At 37.0% G+C, this 19993-nt stretch overlaps 1 protein-coding gene across 5 annotated transcripts in view; it reads left to right on the plus strand.

Moving 5' to 3' along the window:
* FAM172A (family with sequence similarity 172 member A) overlaps positions 1 to 19993 on the plus strand; it is a 429585-nt gene that overhangs the window by 336074 nt on the left and 73518 nt on the right. Inside the window, exon 10 of one of the 5 annotated variants that reach the window (XM_045999244.1) lies at positions 2330 to 2588. The exons of 3 other annotated variants lie outside the window; for them this stretch is intronic. In XM_045999244.1, coding sequence (XP_045855200.1) covers positions 2330 to 2349 — 20 coding nt within the window. In that variant the 3' untranslated portion in view covers positions 2350 to 2588. Of the gene's footprint in view, positions 1 to 2329; positions 2589 to 19993 lie in introns of those variants that run through there. One more of the 5 variants, XM_045999243.1, reaches the window with a different exon arrangement.

Consider the following 19993-nt stretch of genomic DNA (forward strand, 5'->3'; position numbering starts at 1 on the left):
ACTTAATGTTTCAGCTTATAACACCTGGTTTACTCTGCCTTGTAGATAATAGCCATGATAGAAAAGTCAGGGGAATTTTGTGAAGTTTCCTACATTTTGAGGTATATAAAAATTATGAGAAAATCTCCTGTGTGGACAAATAAGATGTGGATACCAGCGACACTGGAGAAATTAAGTAGTGCTGAGAAAAATGAAGGCAGACCCCTCCATTTGAGTTTAAAGAAATGATTGGATGTATAAAAAAGGCCTCCAAGAGAGAATTGGCAATGTTGCCTCAAGAGCAGAGAACAGGCATCTATATCAGAAGTGAATCTGGAGGTTTCATTTATTGGCAATAAAGCAATAGGGAAATCTCATTAACACATAGATGTTTTCTAGTGAAAGTAGAAAGGTACTACCAAAGAGCCTTCAGAGAGATGAGAAGAAGCTAGAAAGTATAAAATCTACAAAGATGAAAAATTTGGAAAAATAATTTGAATTGCCATTTAAACCTAAAATCAGTAACATGTTAAGGTGGTTTTACTCCCCAGAAGCAAAATGTTTACCTCTTACTTAATTTTTTGCTGTTGTTAAAACGATTAAGTGCTTTCCAAAAATGTTAACTCTGTCATTTCCTGGGAATAGATTATGTATATATTAGGACCACACAACTAACCATTATACTTGACTATTAATTGTGGTTGCAGACTTTAAAGAGTCTACTTTAATACACAAATTATGATTTATATGCCTTGGTATAATTTTTTTCCCCCAAGCTCTGGTATTCTGGGTTTCCTGAATATCCCTATAAAAACATTACTATTCTGAGCCACGTTACATCCTCTATTTTAAAATAAGAATAAGAATTACAATTGAGTCTTGAACAATAGGTGTTTGAACTTCATGGGTGCACATATACATGTATTTTTTCCATAAAAAGAGTACACTGCTATAAATGTATTTCTTTCCCTTGTGAGTTCATAGTAACTTTTTCTCTTCTCTAGCTTATTATATTGTAAGAATACAGTATATAATATATTGAACATACAAAATATGTGCCGTTCACTGTTTCTGTTATCAGTAAGACTTCCGGTCAACAGTAGGGTATTCGTAAGTTTTGGGGAAGTCAAAAATTACATGCAGATTTTCACCTGTGCAGGAGAATAGTACCCCTAACCCCCATGTTGTTCAAGAGTCAACTATGTATGGAAATAATCATTTATAATAACATTAGTATTATTTAACACTTAAGATCATTATATTGTTATTTTCTGGTTGGGAACTTTATGCCTGTCCTCTTTCAAAGGGTATATTTATCCAAGAATGAAGATTACTTTCTAAATAACACATTAATTTGAAAGTTAGAAATAGTGTAATTGTCTGAATGTGTTTTCTGTAACAGTTTATACCTTCAGTACTGATCACTGACATGTTCTCCCCGGCTCAGTACCATTAATTCATTCACTACTGCTTTTGAAATGAAGATAAATTACCAAAGAATTCTTCATATGTGAATTTCTCTGTGGATTGTTGAGCCTTCTTATTTTTCTATGTGTTTGGCATTTTTTATTATTCCTAAAGCTAATTCTCTCCTTAACAACAACAACAAAACACTGTGGCAACAGTTCTGAATCCTTTGGCTGAAGTCCAAGTTCCTGGTTGTTTTGCCACACTTAGTTCCACATCACTGAGTTAAGAAGGCAGGAGAGGCACTGCTCTGTGCTGACCCATTGGTCATGACCACTCCTTCTTCATTCTCAATATTTTCATACTAATCTCCTTCTACTTCTGCAGTAGTAAAAGAAGACGTAAAAATCTAGAATCAATTAACCAATGCAGTCTCTAGGGATCCATTGGGATTTTTTTTTCCTTAAAATGTTGTAATTTAAAGGAGTTGCTCAATAGATAAGATCTCATCCTGTGTTTCACATGTGAAAGGAGACATTCAAAAAAAGTCTCCAAAACCTAAATTAAATACATATATCAAGCTATTACCATAAATAGTATATATTTCTTAGGTCTACAGAATTTACTTTAGCCTTTATTTAAAAAAAAAAAAACTGCCTCATGAATGGCTGATTGTACTGTGCACATTGAAGCAGAAATGTCAGAATCCTCTAAATAAATTGTTATTATGGAATAAGGCAGAACTTCGGCTCTGAATTTATATAATTCATTCCATTGTAGATTTTTTTTCATTGAGAATACATTTCTCTGCCACAAATTGCACTGAGTATGAACAGCAGAGTCATTTGAGGTTCATTGAAAATATAGGAGAACATCATGTTTCCTGTCCTTTTGTTAAACTTGGCATATTGATTTTTTTTTTTTTTTTTTTTTTTTTGCACAGCTTGCAGCACAGAAATGTGATATACAGCTATGGCAAGACAAGCTAACCACATGTGAATTTGTTAACTACTGCTGGATTAGCAGAAATTGTCTGACTGTGCAAATAGCAAGATTTGACTTCTCCAGGAACTCTTTAGGACTTAATCAATTAATATAACAAGTTTTTATTTTATTGTCCAGAATAAATCATTAGCAAAATTCATTTTATCCTGCTCACTCATTTGTAGGATGTTTACATTCATTTTGTTTATGTGTTTCAAGCAAAGTAATAAATATGTAGGATTTGAGCTGAAAGTTCATAGTCAAATGTAAGAAAGATAAAGATGTAACAAGTGTTACTTATTGTTTTAATAATGATTCACAAATTTTTTTAAAGATTTTATTTATTTATGATTCACAAATTTTGTTAAGAATGAGATTCTAGGTTTTTATTTATATTTGCTATTCCTCTCTTTTTTAATATCTCTTTAGTGTTCATGCTTTTGTTCTCTTTAGGCTCAAAGGCAGCAGGGATTTGGATTTGTCTAATTCGTCTTACCACATTTAAATATAGAACCGTGTGGAAAAGGAGTCTGTGAACTAGGGCTCGTTGCTCTTCTCCTTACCTTATGAAACCCCCTCCTTAAGTGCGTCCATTATACAGTTCACCTTGCCTGACTTCAAAGAGTAGAGATGGAGGGAGGAGGAGCAATAACTCAGCAGAGTGGGTTAGCCACGGTTTCTCAGAAATGCCAGTGCTTTATCTATCAAGCATATAAAGTTTTCTGAGTTCTCTTGGAAGCAGATAAACCATTGTGTGGTTTTCTGTAGAAAAAGTTTTCTGTCTAAAGCTGGGAGACATCCTTATTATCATGGATACATGATCATGTTGTCACCTGCCTTTTAGGAAGACACTTTCTGTATAACATCTCAATCTCCCCAAATTTGGATTTCTTTTATCAACATTTTTTATCAGCCTTTTTTTTTTTTTTCAAAATTTGCTCAACTTCTCTCATTACTTTTAAACAGGTGGATATCTTATGAGATTGCATGCCAAATTTATTAGAAACAAGTCTTTTTAAATTATCTGGTAAAAGCACAAAGCATGAGTTGTTCCCCTAATAAAAAGGGGGGGAAAGGGTCAGAGCAAAGAAGAAAGTGCCACTGGTTTGTGTTAGGTGACACTGTGCCCTGCTTGTCTAATTTGATTACACAGAGCCCCTGAAGCCTCAGGCAAAGCTGATTTTAGCTATAATCAGCTTCTTAACCTTTTGAGAACTAACGTAAACACTACCTAGCAGTGGTTAATTATGTTGCTCTGCTATACACTAGAAAGTGCAAAGGTAAAAGTGTAGAACTACAGTAACACATGTTGTGACAAAATTTAACAAGATGACTTAAGGGGATTGCGGCAGAATGCAGTTACGTATTTGTGATAAAGTTTAAATTAATAAAGAGACGTAAGGGTACTTTAAAAAGCTCTAGTTTCTGCTGACGTTTTATCGTAAGTGCTGAACATTCATGTACTGCCTTTTCCTTTTTCCTGTCCTCACATTTGTACTTTTCTCTGAAGTCCTCTTTTGATTATACATACATGTATTAGAAATACAAGTATATTCTTACAATTTCATTCTTTCATTTTCAGAGTAAACAGAAGTGGTTGCAGTATTCATATATGCAGAATAAAATCCTCTTGGTTCGTTTTTATAGATAGTAAAAATTCATTAGGGGAAGAATGGAATTTCTTTATAGTTAAACGGGATATTGTAGTTACATGGGCAAGAACTAAGTTTTTGATTTAAAGCAGGAGCTCTTGATGCAAGAATCTGATGTGTCATATGGGAAATTAATATGTAAGATGATTTTACTGTCTGTGGTTGGTGTAACTCTAGGGTAGTGATGTGACTAATGGGGTAGAGAACCATAAAGATTGACTAATGTACTTATCAAGGCTATCTCCTCAAAGTCTTATTTGCGGGGAAAACTCCGCTAGGAATATTCTCCTGAGCAAGGGTTGCAGGTGACCAGGAGAATATACGGAGCCATAAGCCATACCCTATATTCCAAACCTCTGTACCAGCAATTTCACTTGAAATTTCATGCCTTGAATAAATTCTGAAGGGTAGAATCTTAATGCTCCCCAGGGACACACATTATAATCAGTTACTCTGTGTGGAATTAACTTAAAATAGAGTGGGAGGGGAAGGTTTGGACTAAAGATGAACTGTTTTCTTTTTAAATCCAAGGTCAGTTTCTCATAAATAATATGAATATGCTACGTGTTTACAGTACACAGTATAGTTTATGTTGTGTTTACAGTAAGCTTAAAAACCGTATGTAAAGAAATAGACCTGAGATGTGAAGGCTGTGGGCCTTTCACAGTTTTGGGGGTTTTGTGTGTGTGTGTGTGTGTGTGTGTGTGTGTGTGTTTAAGATTTGACGCATCTATTTGGCAGAGAGAGAGATCACGAGTAGGCAGAGAAGCAGGGTGGGGGTTGGGGGGGGTGACAGGCTCCCTGCTGAGCAGAGAGCCAAAGCAGGCTCAATCCCAGGACCCTGAGATCATGACCTCAGCCAAAGGCAGAGGCTTAACCCACTGAGCCACCCAGGCTCTGAGGCACTGAGTAGCATTTGGTGGGCAGCCCAGCCAGCTCCTTTGGGTAAACAGCCTCATGGTGAATAAAGGTGGCCTCATTCGTAAGTAACTTAAATTCGTTAACCTAAGAGCCACCCAGGAATTCAGTAAGTTTTGCAGCCACATATGATACTGTGGGATAAGTGAAGCCAGAGAGCAGATAACTGGACACTTTAGGCCCCTCACAGAAATGTTTTAACTGATCCATTTTCTCTGGTTTGTAATCAGCTTATTGAAGGAAACTATTATATCAACATCCCCAGGGGCACCAGGGTGGCTCAGTCAGTTAAGCATCTGACTTTACTCAGATCATCATCTCGAGGATTGAGCCACATATTGGGCTCCTTCAGCAAGGAGTCTGCCTCTCTTTTGCCCTCTGCCCCTCTCCCTGCTTGTGTCCTCTCTCCTTTCTCTCTCTCTCAAATAAATTAATAAATAAAATCCTAAAAAAAATCAACATCCCCATTACTGCTACTATAGGTGTTTTTCAGATGATATGCTTTTTATGATATGGCACATGTTACACAAATATGATACTTGTTGAGTCTTCTGGTGTGGATGGATGAGACTGCTCAAGGCTGGAGGGTTCAGGCATAGCTGCTGCAGCTGCCCCTGGTCCCCTTGGCTGCCCTGCAGACTGAAGCATCACTGTCTCTGCACGCCTGTAACCCACTGAGGACCCACCATGGGCTGCGGGGTGGCTGATTTAGAGGCATGAACTCATTACATCTTATGAGGTCCTCTCTTACGAGGACATAGAGGAGAAATCCTTTCCAGAACTGTGTTTTTCCCCAAACAATTATTTCTCTTTATCTTAACGGTCAATGAAAATCTTGTAGTATGTTATTCCAGTGGTTCCCAAACTTTGCTCCATAGAGCATTACTTAAGCAACCAAGGCCTCTCTTCTATTACAGTGCAATCACAATGTCTAGGGTGGGAGCCACGCATCAGCCTTTTTGAAAGATCCCCAGGTAATTCCCAGTGGTTTCCCAAGTTTGGGAACTACTGACATACCCATTTATTCCCCTCCTAGCCTTCGCCATTGGGAAGCTTAAGCCTAAATTTGCATCGCATCAGTAGCAACTCAATAGGACTAAACACATCCATTCATTATTTTCTCACCCATTTTTGCTTTTGCCTTGACTTCTTCAAGGCCTTTCGTATAATTTTATAGTGTATTTATTTTTTTAATATCATTGGTGAAGTACTGTTAACATACTATAAAATAACTTCATCGTAAATATACAGTTGAATCATTTTTAGCTAATTTGTGATTGTGCAGTCATCACCACAATCCAATTTTAGAATATTTCCATCACCCCAAAAAGTTTATTTGTGCCCATTTGTGCTTCCACCTACAGCCCCAGACAACTAGTGGTCTACTGTCTCCATATATTTGCCTTCAGTGTAAATATCATATAAAAGGAGTCAAACAATATATGGTCTTTTGTAATGATATTGTGAGTAGAATTCTTAATGTCATTTTCAAATTATTTATTGCTAGTATAAGAATTAAAACTGACTTTTACAAATTGATTTTGTGTTCTTCAACCTAGATAAAACTTATTAGTTCTAGAATTTTTTTTGGAACCCAACACAAGGCTTAAACTCAGGACGCTGAGATCATGAGCTGAGCTGAGCTGAGATCAAGAGTTGGGTGCTTACCTGACTGAGCCACCCAGGCACGCCTAGAATTTTCTTTTTTTTTTTTTTTTTTTTTCTCATTTTATTTATTTTTTCAGCGTAACAGTATTCATTCTTTTTGCACAACACCCAGTGCTCCATGCAAAACGTGCCCGCCTAGAATTTTCTAATACAGGAGAATATCATCCATGAATAAAGACAGTTTACATCTTCCTTTCCAGTATTCACGCCATTAATTTCTTTTCTTGCTTTACTACACTGGCTGTAACCTCCTGTACTATGTTTAATAGGAGTGGTAAGAAAAGCTGTAGGTTTTTTTCTTTGTTTGTTTTAAGGACTGTTGTTGCTGCTGTTTTTTGTTTGTTCATTTGTTTTTGTTTCATTTTGTTTTGTTTGTAGTAGAAACTTGTCTGAACTTAATCTGCAGAATCTGTCTCCCCTTCAGTATATATATGCTGATACCTGGATTTTTTTAATTCTTATTTTTGTTTTATATTAGACTTGCTTCTTAGAGAAGGACCCTTTGCTGCATAGTTTAATGGTCATAGTTTTTTTCCTCAATCATCCCAAGCCAGTAAGGCTCTGTAGATAGTTGAGTATGTGAGTTGCAGAGTGTATTCAAAGTTCATGCAGTTTTCAAGTCTTCCCCCAACTTTTATTTTCGACAAGGCTTTCCTGGGACTTCTGTGGCAGCACTCACCTTTCCAGAAAGGAGGGATATGCCAGGGATTAAATCTGGTCTCTCGATGGCTCTCTCACTTCTAGGATCTCCCTATCAGATCTCTAGCTAGTCCACTGGTCTGTTGCTTACCCCAAGTGAGATCACAACTTCAATTTGGCAGGGCCATAGGTTCTTAAGGTTAATTCCCCACCAAGTTTTCTTTATTTGCTGATAATACCATTGCACAGGAGCTTTTTTCCTACTCCAAATCGAAGTCAGGCCCTATAGCATCGAAACTGGGGTTTTCATAGCCAGTCCCACCCTGGAAGCATTACTCTCCATGCAAGCTGCCTGCCACAGATTGTCACTCTTCTGACCTATAGTTCAGCAATTTTTCAGGAAGAAACACTTTGGTTGATTGAAATGTCTTTGATTGATTGCTGGAGTGCTGAGATGGTTGTACTTGACAATTCTGTTGACTTTTATAGCTGTATTCGGGATTTGCCAGCCTCTTTACCTGCCATCACTGGAAATCCCGCCTGGGTTCTTTTTTGTAAACCAAAACCTTTTTTGGAACAAGGTGAAACAGTCAATACATAATTGCAGAATAAGGTAAAATAGAAAAGTAAAGCAAGGATAAAGGAAATATAAAAATAGGTATCTAAATTCCTGTGGAGCAACAATAATTTTTAACTCCTCTGACAGATTTTCCAGTATGCCTAGGAATGGAAGTTGTCTCGATCTTTCAGTAGAGTTTTACTCTGTCAGAAGGTACAAAAATCCAACTCACCCTTGTCATTGAGGAAAATAAATGGGCGAAAAATAAAAGAGCTATGTATCAGACAAAAAAAAAAAAAAAAAATAGAGCAAGTTGGATCAATGTGACCCTGGGATCCTTTTTGTTTCATTTTATTTTGTTTTCTCCTAAAGGTCAGATCCCAACACTTGTACAACTTTAGACTGTAGGAATGCTTTGGAAAATGTGCAGTGATAAAACTGCCAGATTGAAGGTTTCTTAAGTGCTACTGTCCAAAATCACTAGGCATGCTTGAAACTAGTAATTCTTGTCAGAATATACACTCTCAGTGTGTGACTTTTATCTGCAGGTGGCAGAGCATATGTTTTAGCACCAAAAAGTGTAAGGTGGCAGAGAGAGGATATTTAATGTGTTGTAACCTATTTTTATTTTTAATTTTTTTTCTTACAGCTGATTAGTTCCGGTCAAAAGCAGGCTAACTAAATAGTTTCAGATCTTCAGGGCTATGTTTTACAGTAGGGAAAAAATGGTTCCAAATATAATTGTGTCATTTGTTTTTATTTAACACGTGAATCAAGGTTATTGGACCAGCATTTCCCATAAAAGAAAAATACAGTGGCATTTTAGGTGACTGAAATCCAGAGACTGAGCTCTTCTCTTCAAATGAATTTTCTGATTAAATTATAATTAACTCCTTAAAAACAGTCACCTTCATTTGTATCCTTATTATAATAATTCATTTTCCTGCTGTAGAGAATAGTTACTTAGGTAGAGCTAGCAATTACAGATAGCAAGCAAATATCACTTAGTATTTCCTGACTGATGTTCTTATTACATAATTCAAAGTTATCATTCTATGCATTAATCATAATTAAGGCCTTAGCTAAGGGCAAGAGTTACAAGTTCAAACCCAGTTGATTGGTGGAATGAAGGAGGGCAGGCATAGCATTGTCAGATTTTCCAGTTTTCTCAAAAAAGCCAGACGTCTGTATGTTTATTTAAAATCTCTCAAGTTTTAAGTGTTACAACTAACTAAAGTTTTAAAATTATGATACGGGTTGAATAACATAACTACCATCCAAATCACGCCCCCATGGGGAGCCAGTTTGCAACCTCCATTTGGGAAGAATAGTCATAGCCCGTTCTGACCACAGCCTCAGCCTGATTTCCTGTCATGTATCTCATGCTCACAAAAGAATGTGTATATAACGTGCTCCCCAAATGGTTGTCTTCATTATTTTATTGTAGAATTCTGGAGTAGTATGTTTTAGTTGAAAATGCACTAAACTAGGCATCCAAAAACCTTGACCTGTGGTTAATAATATTCCTTAAGCTCTTCCTATGCTGGCCAGGCCCTGGTCTAAGCACTTTAGATGTGATCACTCATTTGACTCTATTTCTGGTTTTGCCTCTTTAAAGTTTTATAATGTTAGGTCAATCATTTAACTTCTGTAGATCTCTTTTCTTCAAAACTTGTGAGATTGGAGATACATGACTAAACTAGACAATTTGTAAGAACTCTTTCAACATGAAAATTCTTTCATCTGGAGAATATGAGGTTATTTCGATGACACAAAAATAAATTGTCAAGCAGACTATAATATTAATTTGTATGAGTTTATAGTACGTTACCACATATAACTCAATAAAGTGAATGTGTATAATCTTCAGTTCACTTACACTCCTGCAACAAGTATCACACTGTGAAAATTTCAGTTAAGTTGAGAAAGAATTATAGTGCCACTGACCATGGGATCAAAAAGACCTGAACCCCTGTGCTAAAGGAGCTTAGGATCTCAGTGAGGCAGTATGTCATGCAACTAAAATTTAAATTAGAGCAGAAAGTAAGTACCCAGATGAGGGTGACACACAGGAGGGCGCTAAGTATTCCAGGGCTAGAAGAATGGATGTATGAATATGTGTGGCGCGTCTCTTGGAGATGAGGCTTGAAAAGGGGGGATGATTTGAATTAGAAGATGTGGAGGATCATTTAAAGGAGAAAAATATCTCAAAGTTAAAAATTAGAATGTTACCACACCAAAGAAGTGGAGGGCCCATTGCCCTTCTAATGCTTACAGAATAGTGAGATATTTTTCATAAAAGCCAGGTAATTGTTACAATGCTTTTTCTAACTTTTACTCTAAAAAGGTTGATGACTGTAAGGAAGAATGTACCCCAATACAACTCTTGTGACTTTGACAGAAAGCACAAATACTTGAAGTGCAGTTGTTAAAAAAAGTATTTTGTTTGCAGCTAACTCTCAAATGGTTCAGGAAAATAATATATATAAAAACAATGTAGCACATGCAGCAAATGTGGTAATTATTGAATCTGATGGAAGAATGTATGGATGGTTATTGTACTGTCACAACTCTTCTAGGTTTAATTTTTTTTTCAATGAAAGTTGGGGAGGGAATAAGAGAGTGGAGAAAAGATTGAAGAAAAAGTTCTCCAAATAAGGATTAAAGAATAAATCTAGAGGCGCCTGGGTGGCTCACTCGGTTAAGGGTCCAACTCTTGATTTCATCTCAAGTCATGATCTCAGGGTCCTGGGATTGAGCCCCACATCCAGCTCCTCACTCAGCAAGGAGTCTGCTTAAGGATTCTCTCTCCCTCTCCCTCTGTCCCCCTCCTGTTCGCATGGCCTCTCTCTCAAATAAATAAATCTTAAAAAAAAAAAAAAAAGAATAAATCTAACAAATACTTAGAATTGAACCATCATGGAACTATAGAATCTTTTTGGTATAGCTAGATTGCTAAACAAAAACAATTGTACCCTTAAATGCTTATATTAAAAAATAATGAATGCTAAAAATTAATGAATTTTTAATTAAGAAATTAAATATACTATAAAACATATTTAAAAATCAAGTTTGATATAGCAGTTACAGTTTAGATATATAATTAGATACTTTATGGATATTTGGTAAACTTACTTCACTTCACATTTCTCAAATCTGAACAAGTAGATCTTGCATTGTGTCTGTAGGCAGAAAAAACTGCTCTTGCACACCAAGAAGGGTAAATTTGGGGGCACCTGGAGCCAGGTGGAAGAGCATGCAACTCTTGATCTTGGGGTTATGAGTTAAGCCCCATGTTAGGTGGAGATATTACTTAAATAAATAAACTTTTTTTTTTTTTTAAAAGAAGGGCAAATGTAAAGCAGTAAATGCTTTTTATTTCTTGAAAATTAAATCTCTACATTTTGGTAGGATTTTGTTCACTTATCTAAAACAAAGCTGAGTTGCTTAGCTTCCATTGAATTTTGAGCAAAGTAAGTTTAGTACCCATTTGTCCTTGTCTGGTTTTGCCAGAATTATAAATATATCTATAATAATATTCTTAACTAATCAGATGGTTGAATAATTTCCCACTTCAGTGAGACACAGCCTAATCAAACAGACAGAAATTTCATGACTTTAAAGAAAGCACCTATAGTAATATCCAACTTCTAGTTTCAGAAGGAATTAGTTTCACTAATGTCTTTGTTCACCAGAATTGTAATAAATAAAATGAAAAAGAACTCTATCCACATTTTTAAATTGAAGTAAAATTCACATAACATAAAATTCACCATGGTAACCATTTTAAAGTCTACAATTCAGTGACCTACAGTACATTCACAATTTTGTGTAACCATCACCACTATCTCATTCCAGAAAATATTCATCACTCCAAAAAGAAACACCATGTCCATTCGACAGGCACTGTCACTTTTACCTTCCCCCCAGCTCCTGGCAACCACTCATCTGCTTTTGTCTGTATAGATTTGCTATTCTGGACATTTCATATAAGTACAATCATACAATGTGTATCTGCTTCTGTCTGGCTTCGTGCATTTAGCATAATGTTTTCAAGGTTGGCATGTATCAGTTTGCCATTTAGTAATTTTTATATTTAACTTTTTGAAGAATCACCAAACTGGTTTTTTTTCTGGCCACGTTTTTAACGTAGGCTTTTAAGGCCAGTTTGTGGGGAAGAGAACCTTATAAAGTGAGAACTTCCAAAGACCCCTCCAGAATTTAGCAGTGATGTCAGTTACAGAGTAATCTGAGTTGAGGTCTCTCTTTCGACGTTAGTAAGCATTCCTCTGCCACCCGGATTGAGTTTTCAGTGGAGGGCTTTTAGTCACACTCTCGGACTGCTAGTTGCGTAATTTAAGAATATGTGGTTGATGATGTGTAACTAGAGTTGGAGCTTTTGCAGTGTTTCCCCCCTAATTTTTGTCTTCAGTTAAAGAAGACTTTACCTTTCAGTTTAGAAGTACAATAATCTGGAAGTTTCAGACCTTCATCTGATATGCTTTAAAGTAGTTTTAAATGAGGGTAGTCTTCTTAGTGCTCAATAACTGCTTTAAATTTTCTAGCACGTCCCTGGAAAAAAAAAATCAACAAATGTCCACGAGAATCCATGCCAGAATATTTCTCAACAACTTCTAGCCCTTTGTATTTAAAAGGCTTGCATTACTAACATTTCTGAGAAGTTTAAGAATCTCTTAAGAAACTACAATATTGGACTTTTTAAAAAAACTCAGTGTTTTACATATATGCTTTGAGGTGCTGGCCTATGGTTAGCTTCCCCCTTGGAGCTGAAATATTTTATACTTGGAATTAAGCCAAATCTCTGACTTGCATGCATTCAACTTATGTTGCCTGCATCCAAGTCCTGGCATTTGAATGGTCTTTTTCCTTCATCTGACTACTTTCTAACTTGAAGAAAAATAACACTTTCCATTTAAGACTTGACTCTCTCCCCTCTTCACCCATAAGCAGATGTCTTCATACTATACATACCTGCGATGCTATGAGGAGAGAAAATATCTTATTTTCCAACTCAGGAGGATTACCCTTAAATACCCTCTAGCCTGGGGATCCCCAGAAGAACCACAGGGAATTCCAGAAACCTTTTGAAATTCTGTGCTGAATAGGAGTTCTCTAGAGGGGAATCATAGCTTTTATCATATTCTCAAACTGGTATATGATCCCCCAAAAGTGAATATCTGGTAGTTCTAACAATGCCTGGAAACAAAAGGGACACACTTGGATGGTGTGTGATCAAGCCATGAGTATTTTTCAGTAGACTTTGAACTGCAGACTCAAAGCAATACCAGGGCGAACTGGCAAGAGTCAGTGGCGCGGAGTTTGTAAGGTCACACTGCAAGTCACGTTGCTTACTTGAACAGAAATAACCCCTTTTGCATACTGGCTTTCCCCATCATCTTATACTTACAGAACTTATCATTTTTAGAAATAGGAACAGACCTTTAAGAAAACTTACCATTCTCTTTAATATTTTGCTAGTCCTCAATTACATGCACGTCCCTTAGCAGGTGTCCTGCACCTTCCTTAAAGCTATTTTGTGGACCTCACTACAACCAGATGCTACTGAAAGTGGCGGAAGAGCTTAGTTTATTGCTTCTGGGCCTTGCATAGTCCTAGGAGATCTCATCCAAAGCCCACCAGCTTTATAACCTCTGAGCTACTGATAGACCTCGGGGGCTTCAGTGGATGATCCAGTGGAGCTGCTGCCCGGAAGCTGTTTTCAAGGGTCTATCAAGAGTAGATGCTTATGATGCTGAAGGTGGTTTCTGGGAATGGATCAAGGTGGCTGGGACTGTTAGGACACTGAAAGTACCAGACTACTTGCAGAGACAGAAGAGCCAGAGGTAAGGGCAGACGGAAGAGTGTAATGCTATTATCCCTGCTCACACTGGAACGTCACCTTCTACCCTGAGGCCTCCAGTACTTGTACAGAGTTATCTTCGCCAGCTTCCAAAGTATTTCTTTTGACTATTTGATTATTTGTTCGGTTCTCTGAAATAGTTTTACCTTCCATCTGCCCTTTACTGATCTCCAAAAACCACTTGTGGTCCCACATAAATATCGAAACACCTTTTTTCAGTTTTAGTTTCTGCACTGTGGTCCGTATGAACAAGATTCCAATTCTTTAAGCCAAGTTACCAAAGAGAGCGACTTCAGGGAAAAAAAATAGTAAGAAGCAGGAAGGATTGTTAGCTAATTATTTTAACTGATGTGTGAGGGAAGAAGACAACTGACCTTGTTTGCACACCTGCTGTGTCCCGTTCATTTTCTGTGTATGGTCTCATCTCCCCTCATGATACATCTTTGTACTGACTGTTAGATATTTTTTACAGATGAAGAAACCAAAGTTCACATAGTCTGTAAGTGAGAAAGGTGGAATTCTGTTCCAGATCTGATAGGTCTGAGCTGAAGTGCTTCCCCTCCATCTGCCAGAGACAAGCAGCAGCAGAGGCATTTCCTGAAGGTCTGTGGTGGCAGTAGCTTCATGGGAGAGGGCCGAGGGATTTGTTTTCAAGCTGCACTGCATGTTTACAAATATATTGTCGGGGCACCTAGGTGGCTCGGCTGGCTAAGAATCTGACTTCGGCTCAGGTTGCGATCTCAGGGTCTTGGGACCGAGCCCCACGTTGGGCTCCCTGCTCAGTGGGGAGTCTTTTCTCTCTCCCTCTGCCACTGCCCCTGCTTTTGCATATGCTTGCATTCTCTCTCTCTCTCTCTCTCAAATAAATATAATCAATCTTTAAGAAAATATATGTGTGTGTGTGTGTACACACACACACATATATATTTTCTTAAAGATTGATTATACACACACAGAGAGAGAGAGAGAGAATGCGTGTAGGGTAATTTGGGGGGGATCTAATCTAATTTATAAGGACACTAAAGTCCTTGGACATTCGCAAGTTTGTCCTTGGTGCTTCCCCCAAAGGACTGTATGGGACTGATTAGAATGGAAATGAAATAAACAGCTAATAAATAGGTCATTTTTAATTTCTAGTCTTTGCTTAAATTACTGTTGTTTTTCTTTATTGCAGTGAAATGTCACAAATAAAAATCCAGAGAATTTATTACAATTTTAATATGGTGGAAGGTAGAGCAAACATGGTGAAAAAAATCCAAGAGAAGGATTAATAATTAAATAATGAAAAGGTTAAATAAACTTGAAAATGTCCTTGAACTTAGACAAAAACATATACTACAGATACAGGTCCGGATCCCCTTTGATACTTACTTTTGGGAATCCCAAGAAGTAAAAGGAGCATATTAAGAAGGAAATCTTAGAATAGCACTGGATTGAAAGTTAATAGAATCTGTCTTAACCCCACTCCACCCCTACCCAACCCAACCCCATTCCACTAGCAGTTCTGGCTCATTCCTTCCCTCATTCAAAAAATATGTACTGAGTCCTGTATGTCAAACACTATTCTAGATGCTAGAGATTTGGCAGGAATAAGGATAAACAATATTCCTGTTGCATCAAGCTTAAATTTTAGAAGAGAAAATAGACAAGAGGTAGGCAAATTATATAGATATATGTATATAACTCTCTCTATATATCCTGTTATATTCTATAGAATGTTACACATAATGTTTATATTTATAGAAAAGTTTTATAAAACAGGGCACCTGAGTGGTGCAGTTGGTTAAGAATGGGATTCTTGGTTTTGGCTCCAGTTGTGATCTTGGGGTCATGACACTGAGCCCGCCTGGGGCTCTCCACTTAGTGTGGAGTCTGCTTGAGATTTTCTCTCCCTCTCCTACCTCTCCCCCAGTGCACTTGCACACTCTCGCTTTCTCTCTCAAATAAATCTTTTTTTTACAAAAGTGCTACAATACGGGGTGCCTGGGTGGCTCAGTGGGTTAAGCCTCTGCCTTCGGCTCAGGTCATGGTCTCGGGGTCCGGGGATCAAGCCCCACATCGGGCTCTCTGCTGGGCAGGGAGCCTGCTTCCTCCTCTCTCTCTGTGCCTGCCTCTCTCCCTACTTGTGATCTCTATCTGTCAAATAAATAAATAAAATCTTTTTTAAAAAAGTGCTACAATACTATAAAATGTTTTAGACAGTGGTAAGATAAAAATTAAGTAGGCTAAAGAATGAGACAGTGCAGGTAGTGTAGTGATACAGAGCTGTACTTTTTTTTTTTAAGACTTGTTTATTGTTTGAGAGAAAGAGTGCATGTACACACATGTGCAAGAGGGAGGTGACGGGGAAGAGAGAGACAAGCAGACTGCGCACTGAGTGCAGAGCCGCACTGGGGGCTCCACACCAGGCTTGACGTGGGCCTCGGTCTCACCACTCTCAGATCCTGACCTGAGCCAAAACCAAGAGCCGGTCACTTAGCTGGCTGTGCCACCCACGTGCCCCAAGTGTACTATAGGTGGGGGTCAAGGAAGCCCTCTGAGAAGCTCTTTGCCACTGAAGGGGACTCAGTCTCTTTATACCTAAAATGAAAGCATGCTAGGTTATCACTAAATAACTGCAGAATTCTGTGCTTTCTGTAAGGGACACATCTTTGGGTCAAATAATTTTTTATATGTATAAATCATGTTCTTTGTTGTCCATTGATCTCAAAATATAATAAGAATGTTCATTGATTCCCAAGGTTAATTCCGTGTTACATTTGGGGAATTTACACTGAGAGTTAAATGCCTTCTCAAAGGTTGTATAGTAGTAAAAGAAGGATTAGAGCTCTCAATTCCTGCCATTCTCAGTCTGAGATTCCATCACACTATACAATATAAAGAAGTGAAATTGAAATGTCAAAGCAGTTCACAGTACATTAAAGATGTGTAAACTATGATGGACTAAAATATTTACAAATAAGGAATTAGATAAGTATATCCCACTGCACTCCTTTATGGGAGGCAGGTAAGCCATGTGATATGCTTTGAACCAGTAAAATAGCAAATCCCCCCAAGAAAATCTATAATTTTAATCAAAAGTTTGTTTCAGTCATTGAGATTCTGTTATTGCTGCTTACAAACATTAAAGTCAATCAAAACATCAGTAGCTTTGCAAGATCAATATTTTTAATATGTTTGCATTGCAGTACTGCAGATTTTTGGCTAATGGATCGCACCCATATTGATTTCCATGGGAAATGTTAGTCTGATACTGAAATAATTAAAAAAAAAAAACACACACAGGGATTATTGGTTTGGAATTTTGAAGGAGATAGAAGTATAAAAATTGGTTATTGACTAAATTGCTTGGGGTGAGTGAACCTTGGGCACTTGCAATAAACTTGTAGCACTCGGTCATTACTGAATACTACCTTAGTCCCTTAAACTGAAAATCAATCAATAACTTATTATAACAATGCAAATTGTGGTGAAATAACAGACTAGCATGTAAGAATCACATTTTATCAAAACAGATATGCATAAGCATTTGTATGGGTGTATTGAAAACATCTACTAAAACTTAGTGACTGATTATAACTGAGATTTCTGCTGAAGATAGTTTGAGTAGCATTTTTAAAGAGACAAACTGCTACAAAATAACAGTAAAAAGAAGCATGCAGTTATCATCGTATGAACAATAATGAAAGTGGGAACACTACAACATGTCAACTGACAGTTACTGTTATTTTGATTCAGAGCAAAATTACAATTGTTACTCTGTTCTCAAAGCATTGGAATGATGTATGCAAGCATTAGAGTAGATACAAACTCGTTCCCCACAATATGAATCTAACGCACATTACATTTCTCTTGCTTTTTAGCCTTTAGTTAGGAAGAGTCGTATTTTCATCCAGAAAGTTTATTCCTTGCTTTCATTTGGTTATCATCATAAATTTATGAATCCTTTGCCTCTCAAAGGCAATCTCTGTTTTAAAGAGAACATTTTTTAATGTTTCAATATAGGTTCAGACTGGTATAGTAGTACTTAGAAGTAGCATTTATGTATTTTGTTGCATATTTTTATTTACTTAATTTTTAAAATGTGTTATTTCTATAGTATAGAAACATTTATGTGCTTTGAGATTAAAAGATAAAACTGAAAATTAGCTATCACCACTGTTAATTTTTGTTGTGATCTCTGAGCGTAGTCAATTTTTTTTAATAATAAGTTGAGCTCTCTTTATAAAGAAGAGATAGATCATAATTCCTCTCGTTGCATGAGATGCTAAAATCATATAATACATGGTCAGTCCTTTTCACTTTGGTGTTAATTTTTGCCCAATTTCTTTCATCCTCTTCTGACTTCTGCTTATCTTTTATCATTGTAACTAGCATTACCCCCAAATTCTGTTGATAAAATCTTTTTTCTCCTTTTCAGTTTGAAATTTATATCTGAGTGAGACACATCTCTGTCTCCCCCATCATTTAACTACTAGGACATTGTGTTTTGATGGATCCAGCCTTCAGAATGATTTATGAGACATGAAGTTTCACTGTTTCTAATGTTATGTACATCATTCCTGAAAATAATCAGGTTATACAGTAAAGATATTTACATGTAAGCTGTATAAATATTCATTCAGTTTGCACTAAATCATTGAATGGCTTTCTGCCATAGATAATATTAGAAAAATTATCCTTTACATGGTCATTAAAATGATGGGATTCTAATTCCCTAGCCTGCCATTTCCACATTTTCATATACAATTGCTCTTCCTATTGTTGATGTCTTTCTAAGAATTCCAGTCGGAATTTGTATCACTTATCATTGTCACAAAATGTAATTTCTTCAACAGATAGGATTTGTACAGTCCCAAGTTAGACTTTACAGTTGTCTAACTAGTCAGGGAGCTGGGCATGATGAAAATGGGAAATCATCAGCTCTTAGAAATCAAGCAGAGCAAATATGTAATCCTGTAAGTTTCTATAGCCCATTTTCACACCCACATGTACATCTGCTCAGAGCCCTTCTAGATTTTTCTTCTAGGTCACTAGGTGCAACTTCTACTCAGAATGGGTACCATCTAACAACTATCTGGAAGAAGTCACATAATTTGTGATTTGGTCCAGAGCATCTGACTCCTCACTGTGAAGTTAGTATCTGAGAATAGGGCTGAATCTGTGTAGAGGACAGATATTTAAATTTTATTTTCGTGGATCCTCGTCATTTGACAACATCCATTGCATCCAATGGAGAGCACTCAAATTAAAAGAGGTTATTCTCCATTTATTAAGAATATCAGAAGACAGAAGGAAAAAGGATTTCAAGAGCTGCTTCTAGTGCAAACTTTTTATATGAATGGGCTGGTGAATCCCAATGTCAGAAGTTCATACCACAGTATGAACAAGATGACTTGACTTTAATTTGTAGACAAAACGGACTTATTTCATTCTAGATCATGCTGATAAAAACTCATTCTACAGTCACACTATTTAGATTGTCCATACCAAGCATTACTTATAAGCAGCTGGAAAATACCCAGAGGTCTTTATTCATTAATAAATTCTTTTACAGGCATGCTGCTCATAGAATGTGCAAAATAGTGGTTATGAGCATAGACTGGAGCCATACCATCTGAGTTCATATCCTTTCTCTGCCACTTTCTGTCTCTGTGGCCTTGGACAAGTTGCTTAGCCCCTCTGGATTTTCATCCCTTCATAGGGTGTTGTGAGGATTAAATACATGTGAAGCATTTATTACTTGACTCTCTGTATAAACTGTTCTCATGTCTATGCTGTTGGGAGCAGAAATGAAAGATGTTCAGTCTCCAGTAGGTTTCTCTCTAAAGTCCCGTTCCTATAGTCTGGGAGAGGGTCTTCTATCCTCTGTCCCCATGGCTCCCTGTACCACCCTTAGCATAGTGTATATTACTTGTATGGTATCTATTTACTTGTCCCGCCCACCACCATTAAAGTGTAAGCTTCATGAGGACAAAAACTGTATCTGTCTTTTCATCATTATCACTTCAATGCCTAGCATATTGTTTGTACTCTATAAATAATTATTAGGTCACTGTTAAATGGAATGTAATACAAGAAGTATCACAAATGTTAAGAGTATTCATCCCTAGTTTTGCTTTGACTATGCTACCGTCCTGGTTTCTGCAGAGACTGACATACAATGAGTGATTGATTTCAACTTCTTTGCACTGACCTCTGCCTAGAATGTTCTACCCTTAGATATGCACAGAGCCCACCCCATCATCTCCCTTAGGTCTTTATTTAGATGTCACTTCAATTCCTGTCCTGATTACATCATCTAAA

This window comes from Meles meles, chromosome 3, assembly GCF_922984935.1.
Source record: "Meles meles chromosome 3, mMelMel3.1 paternal haplotype, whole genome shotgun sequence".
NCBI lineage: Eukaryota > Metazoa > Chordata > Mammalia > Carnivora > Mustelidae > Meles > Meles meles.